This window comes from Diaporthe citri (assembly GCF_014595645.1).
Source record: "Diaporthe citri strain NFHF-8-4 chromosome Unknown scaffold_1, whole genome shotgun sequence".
Taxonomy (NCBI): Eukaryota; Fungi; Ascomycota; class Sordariomycetes; order Diaporthales; family Diaporthaceae; genus Diaporthe; species Diaporthe citri.
Genome location: NW_025064846.1, coordinates 11,274,101 through 11,285,429, shown reverse-complemented (window position 1 = coordinate 11,285,429; position 11,329 = coordinate 11,274,101). Strand labels below are relative to the sequence as shown.

Below are 11,329 nucleotides of genomic sequence, written 5' to 3'. Positions count from 1 at the left end.
ATCCTTTTGATCCTAGCTCATGTATCACATATCCTAGCTCCGTGGTGACCATACAGCCTGTACTAGAAACTGGAAGATTCCTTACACAACGTAGTAGGGTGACTGACCGCAAATCACAGACGGCTTCCATCCCACGCTCAGACGCTCTCGCAGAGACAGGATGTGGAAGCCGTAGTGGCAGGATGGTGATGGAAGGATGCTCTGTCATTGCATTGCTAGCTTGCTGTCAACTTGCCCTTTGATCCCATGCGCATCGTAGTCGACTGTCTCAGGCAGGCTAGATCGCTTCTGTCAACTGCATCGGTACTCCCGCCGCAGTCCATCCCGTCTACTGAATCCGCCAATTTAGTTTACTGGCTTGCCGGCAATCGCCCAGGGTCTACCCCGTATCCCACCTAGTGTCTACTTCCGGTATCGCCCCGGAAAGCACAGCATTCGCATCTCATCAACCTCGAATAGGCAGGTCCTCAAGGCAATATCTCCTCTTTCGGCCGGTCATGGATCAACATACAGAGAGATCCAGTTCACGCAGGCAGATTGGCCAGAACACAAGAGTTCCCCGCACTGAATGCACAAGCTATCTAGCATATCATCGGAGTATGGTGTAAGTGCGCTGTGCCCGTGAGAACCCATGGTATCAAGACAACTCATGCTATCACGGCAACTCTTGGTATCACGAGAATTCACAGTATCACTAGGACGGAACACAAGCTGCTTTCTACTCCTCCACTCATTTCCTGAACGGCAGAATGAAGGCATTTTCCACAGTCGTCATATCTCCAGCGGGAAGAGGACTACTCTTGCGTCCCTGCTTGTTGACCAACAATCCGGGGTACCCTCTCTCTGCTCGCTTGAACTCAAGCCGGTCAACAGCCGTTCGACAAGTAGCGATAAGCCATCAACTGGATAATTCCACAGCCAGTCAGGCGCATGCGTTCAGGCAGAGATACCCTCTATCAATTCTGTCAACTCGAGACCTTCTCCGGTCATTGTTGATTTCCACAATCTCTTCCAATTCATTCCTCCTGACACCAGCGCTCCACATGCTCTCTTTTCTGTGCAAGCCGCTCGGAGGTCGATGGTTAGATGTCGACAGAAACCCTGTGCTGCGCAAAATTCTCAAGACAACGTTTTACGATCAATTCTGTGCTGGCGAGAATCCCACCGAGACCAAGCTGTGCGCACAAAGGCTGAAGGATCTTGGGTTTGAAGGCATCATCCTCACATATGGCAAAGAATCTCTCCATGAGGATGACGCAAAGACAGCTGCTGCAAAGCAGGAAGTTGGATTGGATCCTGAGATTGGTAATTGGAAAGTGGGCATCATGGAAACAATCGATTCCGTAGGCTCAGGGGACTATATTGCGTTCAAGTGAGTGTGGACTCTCTTGTGCTGTCTGGGGTGTATTCTGACATGACAATACTTAGACTTACCGGCGCAGGGCGAGCAGTCACTGCGGCTCTAGCGGCACACAAGACTCTCCCCTCTCAGATGCTTGAAATTCTGGATGCACTGTGTATTGAGTGCAAGAACCGCAACATCAGCATGATTGTCGACGCTGAATCGCAGGATTACCAGGTTTCTATCGATAAAGTCACGCTCGAACTCATGCGCAAGTTCAACAAGGATGGGACTGCTGTTGTCTATAATACTTACCAAGCGTACCTGAAGAAGACCCCCAGGAACGTTATGGACCATTTGGTTGAGGCCAGTAAAGGAGGCTTCACATTAGGTCTGAAGGTTGTGAGAGGGGCTTATATCCTCTCAGAAAAGAGGTCCATGATCCACGATACCAAGGAGGATACGGATCATTCATACAACAGCATCGCCCAAGGCGCTCTCAAGCGTCAACTCGGAGACGTCGGAAGCCCCGGGCCAGGGTCGGTAACGTTCCCATCAGTTAAGCTCCTTTTGTGCAGCCACAACAAGGAGAGCTTAACCGACGCACTCAGCCTCCATCAGCACCGTGTCAAGAACGACCTCCCAACTACCCCCGTCGCTTTTGCACAGTTGCACGGCATGTCTGATGCTGTCAGTTTCTCGTTGCTCCAGCACGAGACCAAAGGACTGCCTCGGCCAACAGTGATCAAGTGTTCTACATGGGGCACACTTGGGGAATGTTTAGCCTACTTGCTTCGCAGAGCGGTTGAGAATAAGAGTGCGGTCCTGAGAACAACGGATGAGCACCGTGCGTTGAAAAGGGAGTGCTGGAGACGCCTTCAGACAGCAATAACAGGATAGTGATTATTCGGTCGTACATTGGGATTCAAAATGAATCGTTTACTGTTAATTAGTCCCGAAGTGGACTTACTTTTCCTACTTTATAGCTATGAAGCTCCCTCAGAAAGACAAATCCAATATGCAGTTTTGAAGCTAGGATATGCATGTATGCAAAACGTCCCAGATAGCTAGGACCAGTCGATCATCCACCCTGCCCCCTCTGAAGGAGAAAGATAAGAACGCCCACTTTCACATCAGAATCCATCAAAGTGGATTAGATTGCCACTTAGAAAGATCATCGCGAGCACGCTAAATGTTACGGTGCAGCATTGGAGTCGTGGTAATAACTTGTTGTTGCGCGAAGAAAGGAAAACTAGAAGTCTACAAGCCGCAGGCGAAGCTGCGGTGTTTATAAGGCGGGCCACTGTGGGTGGGTACCGTGACACTAAAAGCCTAGTCTGTCCTCTGAGGAGATCATTCTTGTGCGACATGATTGCGTGCATTAGAAGGGACAGTCAAACCTAGGCAAGTATCACCGTTTGCTAACACCTCTTGCCTCCATGTCTGTTGGTCCAGCCGGGCGTATTTCTTCCCTGATCCTGAAGCGTTCCAGAGTAGTAGGCATGTTCACACCATCCCCATCAGCCGCAGCAGCCGGGCCCAGGCCAATAGACGCATATTCTCATTAAGGTCTGTTTCCAAAGACATGACTGTTGTCTTTGCTTCCTGGGTGCCTCGGAGATACACGACACAGAATCCCCCACGGGTTTACGGTCCGGCGCGATACCGTTGCCGGGCGTACTGAGCATTCGCGATAATTTACAGAAGCAGTTTATTTCCGGCCGGGTGTCTATGAAAGTCCCCGAAGGGACTGTTACTTCTGAGACTCTGCTCAGAGTTCAACCAACCTTGTTCAAAATTTTGACCTCGAGACTTGTTTTCATTGAAATCGAATAGCCTCTTTTCTCATTCATATGTCCTCGAGTTCTGTCTCTCACTCCGTGGTGCTCCTAATCTCTGGAGGCTCGGCAGAACGCGGTATCTTTCTATGGGGTGCCTGTTTCAACACGAAGCGTCATTGGATCGCTGTCTCCTCCGGTGCGGGCCAGATATGACAGGTCACAATGAGGGAACGGGACATCCCGCCGTCTGCCGTATATGTTCCAGATCAGCGGTCGAAATTTTGCATCTCTGACTGTCCCATCGGTCAGGGTCCTTACCAACAGGGCGGTAGCCGCGCTTCAAACTCTTTAGTCAGGATGTCAGCTCCTTCGGCTCCATCTGAGACAGGCTTTTCACAGATAACAAAATCCCATAGCGGGCTAGCCGAGGACTGAATGTGGGCCAATCTCAGCTGCATCTCGACACGGACTGATGCGATGCATGTGAATGCACGATGGACCAAGAGAATGGCGAGTTCGCCTAAGCTCTGATCTCCATGGCCCACACCTTTCTGCATATCAAGCCATGTAAGAAGGCCAAGAAGAGTTACGCCATGCGGGTAGTTGCACGATCAAAATGAGTGTTTGGATTGGTGAGCCCGCTGCACTGGGAAGCCATGTGGTCTGAGTTATTGAAGCGCTGCAGAATTCGTGTAGAATGGGTCCCGGTCCTTGGCACTGTGAAGCATCCTGCAAGTGATTTCGACAGTGAGATTTTTGTCCGGTGAGAGGATTCGCAACAGTGTATTCGATGCCGACAGTGGAGTTCGATAGCATGTGATCAAAATTCTCGGCACCAATTTGAGGGGCAGTTCGAATTTATTGCTTGGGAACAAGGAATGGCGTCTTCCGATGATCCACTCGATGGGCTGTCCAAGATTATTCATCACGCGTGCCACGTTTGCTTACTCTGCACGTCAGATTTTAGGTCCCTTTCACTTTGCTTGGCAAGTTGATAGAGTGAGATTGCACTTCCCAGGGTCCTTTTCAGTAAATACTAAGCCGTATTTCTCCTTATGATTATGTCGAAGAGCACTGCATGCCACCATCGTGTCTAGACACTAGCAGTACCGCCAGACAGGATTGTCCTTCAACAGCTCTTCCACGATATTGACAACAAGATGGCGACTGTCACAGAAACTACCACAACAATAAGCAAGGAGCAGCTTCCGGCGCTCCCGTCAGAAATCACAGCTGAATGGCTAGGATCCAAGTTGGGCCACAAAGTCAAGGCCGTGACCATGACACGCACCATCTTCGGCACGGCCAGCAAGCTGTTTTTCTCGATCGAGTATGCGCACGAGGTGGCTGACGCAGGCTCACGGCCGGCGCACGTCTGTGTCAAGGGCGTGTTTAACCCGGCAATAGTAGCTGCGCAACCGTGGACGGTGAGCCTGGCGCAACGCGAGGCGGATTTTTTCGCCAAGATCGCACCCACCATCAAGCACATGGGTTATCCAAAGGGCTGGTGGGGTGGGACGAGTGACAGCCAGGGAATCGCAATCATGTCTGACTTGGTGTACGAAGGTTGTACATTCCCGCCCGAGGTGGCCTCCTACCCACTGGAGGCGGTGCTGGACGGGGCTGCGCAGGTGGCCGGTCTCCACGCTCAGTTCTGGGGAAAGAGCCAGGAGGACTACCCTTGTGAGTTGTGTCATCAATAAGGCCATGCGCAGAAATAAGGAAATCGACAGTGCTGATTTGATGACCTGACAAGGGATCTGGAATAATTACGACCCGGCGATGACATTCATGGTCCGACAGTGGGATACAGTCGTTAGAGAGCCGTGGCGACTCAAGCTGCCAGACTTCCTAATGGACGGCACGAGAGTAAACAAAGTCTTGGACCGATACTATGCGGAGCGCAACCCACGATTCCGCACCTTGTTGCACGGCGATACGCATTTTGGCAACGTCTACTTCACGGCCGAGGGCGGCACGCGCTTCCTCGACTGGTCAGCATTCCACTTCGGCTCGTGCTTTCACGACCTTGTCTACTTCATGACTTCCATGCTCACTATCGAGGACCGCCGCCGCCACGAAATGGACATCCTGGATCACTATCTTGATACCCTGCATCGTCTCGGCGGGCCCCGTTTCGACCGGCACTCTGACGAGGAGCTGATGGTAGAGTACAAGCGTTCGTTTCTGACGAACGTCATCTGGACTATCTGTCCTCGCGAGATCCAGTCAGAGGAGAGGATTGCGGCCCTGTGCGAGCGCACTGTTTCTACCTGGGTTGATCACAAGGTGCTCGAGGTCATCGAAGGGCAGCCAATTCCGACGCAGGACCAAGCATAGAATCCATGTCTTTCAAAACTACATTTCTTCAATTATTTCTCAATAATTCCTGGTGTCTCGAATCCAAAGAAAGATTTTGATATCTACTACCCTTGGGTACCGTTGTACCTTTTGTTCATAAGACAAATTCTTGAGCCATATAGCATCTCAAAACTTCTGTATGCACACCAGCCCTACCCACATGTGTATCTACTTACTGGTTTCTTGTAAACTCAACCGTTATTTCGAAACATTGACGGATGTAAGCCACTGTGATTTGAAGATCAAGTATCTTAACTTTGTGTTCGAGGCGTTATTTGTTGGCGAAAATCTTCATTTGATACACGTGTACAGGCATGTGGCCGATTAAAGATTGCCGGGTCTACCTACACGGTGTCGAAGATGAATTTGAAGATGCCGATGAAGTGCTCGCACCTACTAGTACGTGAGCTAATTGAAAATATTGATTTTATTTGTTAATTTCATGAATATCTAGCCTGCCTGATTAATTAGAGCTCACTGTACGAGTGCAGATGCAATTCTTCTTTAGCAATGGAAACCATGTCGCTGAGGTATACCAGCTGCGTGATATTTTAGCAGCTTGATATCCCAATACGTGGGTCATGGCTCTTGATCAGGATGTGCACGCACTGGCATATATAGTACAGTAGTATTCAAATCCCTATTTAATGCACAAATTGAGTGTTTTTCAGTTCGAATGGTACATATAGTCTATTCACGGCAGCCTCAGTCGCTGCCTCACAGGTGGTAGGCCAAATCGTTCCGGGGCAAACCAAGATGAGCACTAACCTTTCCGGGCCGGGGGCAAGAAACCATGACTGGCTGCTTTGCAGGCGGTCATGGTCACGAAAACGCCACGTGATCGGGGACTACTGCCTACATGCCCTGCTAAAGAAAACACTGGTAGTGGCATTGGAGACCTCGTCGAGGCCGCCCGTGTCGGGAGTATATTTTGGTTTAGCGTTCTCTTTCAAGCGACTTGTCTTCAATCCACCCAATTCAAGAGTTAATTACACAGCCGAATGCTCGTATCTCTAACGTCGCTTCCTTCCTACGTAGTGTATGTGAATAAGTGTTGCGGGGCAGTCTGGGAAACGTTGCATGTCTGCCGATTGGCGCTGACTGGCCTAATCACAACCAATGCCAAAGGGAAAATAGAAAGAGTCACATCAACGACAAAAATTCCAACATTAGCTCCAAATCATCAGGATACGGGTGGCAGCAACTTTAGCAGTGCGTAAACAGCCTGGATGCAACCCCGGGAAGATCCTTGGCGCATCCTTCGTTCAGCACAATCATTGTGATTGGGCCAGATGTGTGGCCAGGTCAATCTTCTGGCGGCTGTGTACAGTGTGCTGGTCTGCCTGGCCAAAGAGAGGGCTTTCTTCCGTGACTCAGCCTTCGCAACCTATTTTCTGACCTTTTCAGCTTCTTTTTCCGTGCACCAGCACGGCCATGCCGTGTTGCTGTCAGCCCATTTTGCTCCAGGCTGCGTAGTGTCATCAGGCGGGAATATAGGTTTGGCTTCATCCCTTCCTCCCATATCTTGGGTGCAATCATATTCTTAATAAGACGAAAGGGGCTCCAGACTTGAACTCAAAACTCAATTCCACTTCCACGCCGCTTTTGTGATCACTAGATCGATTTATTTTACTCTGCATTATCTCACTTTTATTTACCTAATAATCTCACATAGATTATTTCCTGACAATATCAGCCTAGCGAGAATCTGCTCACCTGACACCCGGCTCCGTACCCACACTATCCACTATCGGAAATATCAGTCGAGTCCAAAAATGGCGGCGTACATCGACTACAATGTCATAATCGGCGTTAATCTCGGGCTCATGGCTATCATGCTATTGCCTATCTCTGCGATGTTGTGCGCCAGCTTCTTGCTAGTACGCCGCAGCAAGGACCCGGCACGGGTAGCGTTTACATACCTGAAGGTCATGTTACCGTTGGCATTCCTGTATGTATAATTCCTGGCCCTCTCTCTAGACCACCTGGCTGCAGTGTCAGGTGGTCTCGCAGCCGTCCTCATTTCTGACTTTGGATTCAAATAGGTGGTTCGCCATGTATACGATAGAAGGCGCTTTAGAGCTGGTGTATCAGAACAGCACGGTGTATTGGTGGACCAACGATTCCATCTATAAGGCCTCCCTACGGACGTCTCTGCTGGGCTCCCTCTTCTACCGCTTGGCAGGCCTGCTATCCGTCATGACTCTTGTGGAGCTGGGCAATGGTTTCCTCTTCTGCCTCACCGAGACGAGGACGGCACTGCAGAAGGCTATGCGGAACGCGGGTATTGCCTCTTGCATCGTGCTCTTCATTATCGCCTTTGCCTCTTTTGGTATCCAAAATGAGGCATACTCGCAGTATCTCGCCACTCCCTGGGCATACGAAGACGTCGGCGAGTCTCTATTCTCTGCTGGGGGGAAGCTGAGTGCTGCTTTTGACATCATTTTGTTTGCTTGGGCCGTTGTTCTGGTGGTCTTTGCGGTGCTTGTCTTCAAGGAGATTAAGCACAACAACGCATTGAAAAATGTAAGTTGCTCCCCATACCTACTTCAACAGTGCCAGCACCATGAAACAACTTTGAACTTTCTTTTGCTGACACTCGGCCATCCTTCCAGTCCGCTGTTCTCTTCCTCGCCGCCATCGTCCTCAACCTGATCGCCCGTCTCTACGGCATCATTTACGCCTCAATCTTCAACCTCGCTGGGCTTGACTGGGGCCACGAGAGCTATACGGTCGTCATGTTCCTTGATCCGTTCATGAGCGAGTGGATATTCACAGTGATCGTGGCCCTTGTCTTTTCAATCGCTATACGCAAGCGCAACGGCCTGTGGACCACCATGCAGCCGTGGATGGACGCCCAGGGCCCACCCGCGCTTGCAACCTCAGGCGCCAAGGGCATGGGTCAAAGGAATGCTGCCCACGTTGGACGTGATGAAGAGGCTGGTCGTGGCTGGTAATCCTATGGAGAGTCCTCAACAAAAATCGATGATATACCTTTGGCGTTTAGTTCGGGTTTGGGGGAGTACACCACATGGTCCGCATTGCTACAACATAGGGAGCTTTTTGCTTATTGCAACACTACATTTGACACCACATACACATTTATGCTATAGTATCGTACCGATTATTCCGGCGCAGACCCGTTGACCTTGAACCTGGAGTGTAGCTTTCGAATCTTTGACCAGAACGAGCGTGGGCGTTTCGTTTGCCTCATACTTGCCGACGGTGAGTTACACGGTGAAGGGGTGGGACTCGAGGGAGCTGGTCGAGACGGTGGAGAAGGAGACGAAACTTGGCGGTGGCAAATTCTTGGTCCGATAAACTACAGAGTGCGTGTCCAGTCAATTGCCGAGGACAAGCTATAAAGCTTGATGTACAAAGTCCATTCAGAGCTTTGACTATAGACATGACGAGTGGTGGCTATAAACATGAGTAGGGGTTACAGCGCCGAGATGTCCCCCATCAAATCTCTTCTACAACTATCTTTTGAGAAGGAACGTGTAGTATATTTACTGTAAGAAAAGAATCGGTAAATGCCATCGCAGCACACGAGGCTGTGTCCCCGTTAAGTGCAACAAAACTTCCTGTGCTTATGCGAAGGAAGGCTTCGCATTGTTCAACAGCATCTCAAAGTATGCCTGGTTCCAGGTTCCAGCCTCTGGACTCGGCTTGTAGGCGTCGGGCATTCCACAGAACGAATCATATCGGACGGCTGAGGAGTCGCTGGTTCCGTCACTCTCGCCACCGGGCTTGACCCACACGAAAGCATCGGCCAGCTCCGAGCCAGTGTCGGCGGTAGGACGGAGACCGAACCCGGCGCCGTCGACATTGCACCAGTGGCCCCACTCCTCACGGAGACCTTGGACGCCGTTCCGTCCTGGGAAGGGGTTTAGTGACTGAGCAGAGATTTGGCTGATAGGGTACCAAGCGAAACAGAACCAGAACTTACCGGTGTCAACGATAGCATGGTTAGGCATGCCAGCAGTAGCGAGAGCTGCGCCAAACAGCTCCACGTACTTCTTCTCGTTCTGGGCGGCGTTGTACTGCCCGTCGGGGTCACTCGCGAACTCACCGGGCTCGGCGTCCCTGGTCAATGTCAGGATTCCTGTTCTCCACTCGAGGCCTCAAGAAGCTTTCGACTCACCAAGAGTTCCATCCCGCGACGTTTGTGGCAATTCCTCGGAACTGCGACGGCGAACCAGCAGCCTTGTATGCGCTGGCCAACTCCTCGGCGCCAGGCTTAAGGTTGTCGTTCCAGCCCAGCCAGCCACCGTGCCCGGCGTCCAGGTACTGGACAACGTTGGGCAGGTTGAGCGTCTTCAACGCATAAGCAACGCCGTCGCGGTACCCAGCGGCACTTTCCTGGCAGGTGGTGAGGTCGATGTTCGTGACCAGGTTGGGGAGCGAGTCGGGCTCGATGAGAAGGGCGAAGGCCGTGTTAGGGTTCGCCTTGAGGATCGCCGCGATTGCTTGAGACCATGTCAGAGGAGCCCAGGTCTCATGTATACAGGGCTGGGAGAGATTCACGCACGGTCAATGTACTCGGTCTTGTACCGGTCAAGTTCGCCCACTGCCAGCTCTCCATTCGAGGCCTTAGCGGCACAGTCTCGGCCTGGGAGATCGTAGACCACGACGCCCAGGATGTTGTCGCAGGGCACATCGGCAATGGCTGGCTCAAGGCGCTCGATGTTGGCGATTGTGTCGCTATAATGTAACGCATTAGTATGCCGCTCGGGGATCCTGTGTTCGTAGTAGACTTGAACTCACAGCCAAACGAACGACCCGACATCGGCAACCTTCAGGGCTTGTTCCTTCAAGGGGCTGGTCATGTTGGCAGCCGCCGCCTCGAGCTCGGCACGGTAGAAGTTGTTGGCGTGCAGGGTGTGGGTTGAAAACACATTGGTGCTGGCGTCCAGAGTCACAGCTGAGGCGCATGCGTCGGCGGCTTGCCTGGGCGCAGCCTTCAAAGTCCGAGACGGGGCTGCATTGACAGTGAGCGCCAGGCCCAAGGCCGAGGAAATCGCGTACTTCATTGTTGATGTTGGTCGTCTGATTCAGCGGGAGACTGCGGCGATGAAAGACTTGCTGGCCTGGGTCAAAACATGAGAAGGGTGATAGGGAGGCAGGATCGAGCCTTTTATCACGAAGAGACAATTCGATCGCCAAGCCTGCATACTGATGACGCGCGGGCTACATACACCTTCAGCATCATCTGTGGAAGTGCCAACATCGTAAGATTGGAGCCGGTCCCTTGAGCCGCCTGGGCATTCATTCTACCGTACCCTTTTTTTGCGGCGTCTTGCAGTCAACGTCGAGTCGAATCAGTCAAACAAGGGTATAACAAGGTTTTCGGAAGCATCGCTCCGACGTTGACCTTCCAGGCTGCGCCTCTCCACAAAATCGTGGGCCCCTGAGCAGGCGTGAGGTTGTTCGGCCTGCGGCCCGGCCAAACGCCTCGTTTGCGGGACGTCGGTCACGCGGGAGTCGCGGTGAGTCGCGGAGAAACAACACCGATTCCCCAACCCGGAGCTTGGGGATATTTCAGGGGCCGCGTAATGTCGAGATGCAAGGGTTGGCCGGGCTGCCCAAGGCTTGTCCGCATAGATCTGCGGAGCTTGTCCGGCACACAAGCCTTGGCACGCATCAGAATAGGTGATGGAGATGATCCATTTCCTATTCGATAACCACGCAGCCTCCGAGATTCCAAACGGCAAGCCGCTGCGTTTCGCCTAGACGCTCGAGTATTCTAGGGTGGCGTGGTCAGAGGCCAACTTAGAGGAGCGCGCTGCAAATGAAGTATTCAGGCATGCGTTGAGGTATAGAAGGCTGGGCAGCTGAAGATATT

General features: G+C 51.8%; 4 protein-coding genes across 4 annotated transcripts; 3 read left to right on the top strand and 1 right to left on the bottom strand.

Moving 5' to 3' along the window:
* Nucleotides 1-1,043: 1,043 nt before the first annotated feature.
* INS49_002944 (uncharacterized protein) lies at nucleotides 1,044-2,087 on the top strand (the record flags this gene model as incomplete). Its single annotated transcript, XM_043163744.1, has 3 exons — nucleotides 1,044-1,372; nucleotides 1,429-2,032; nucleotides 2,085-2,087. 3 exons carry the CDS (start codon nucleotides 1,044-1,046, stop codon nucleotides 2,085-2,087), a joined length of 936 nt encoding a protein of 311 aa, XP_043032250.1.
* A 2,196-nt stretch (nucleotides 2,088-4,283) lies between these two features.
* On the top strand, nucleotides 4,284-5,463 carry INS49_002943 (uncharacterized protein; the record flags this gene model as incomplete). The annotated part of the gene is made up of 2 exons (XM_043163743.1): nucleotides 4,284-4,806; nucleotides 4,880-5,463. The coding sequence occupies 2 exons, from the start codon at nucleotides 4,284-4,286 to the stop codon at nucleotides 5,461-5,463; spliced, it is 1,107 nt and encodes a 368-aa protein (XP_043032249.1).
* Nucleotides 5,464-7,259: 1,796 nt separating this feature from the next.
* On the top strand, nucleotides 7,260-8,441 carry INS49_002942 (uncharacterized protein; the record flags this gene model as incomplete). Its single annotated transcript, XM_043163742.1, has 3 exons — nucleotides 7,260-7,435; nucleotides 7,530-8,010; nucleotides 8,100-8,441. The coding sequence occupies 3 exons, from the start codon at nucleotides 7,260-7,262 to the stop codon at nucleotides 8,439-8,441; spliced, it is 999 nt and encodes a 332-aa protein (XP_043032248.1).
* A 633-nt stretch (nucleotides 8,442-9,074) lies between these two features.
* Nucleotides 9,075-10,517, bottom strand: INS49_002941 (uncharacterized protein; the record flags this gene model as incomplete). Its single annotated transcript, XM_043163741.1, has 5 exons — nucleotides 9,075-9,361; nucleotides 9,434-9,570; nucleotides 9,629-9,953; nucleotides 10,016-10,188; nucleotides 10,252-10,517. The coding sequence occupies 5 exons, from the start codon at nucleotides 10,515-10,517 to the stop codon at nucleotides 9,075-9,077; spliced, it is 1,188 nt and encodes a 395-aa protein (XP_043032247.1).
* Nucleotides 10,518-11,329: the final 812 nt, after the last annotated feature.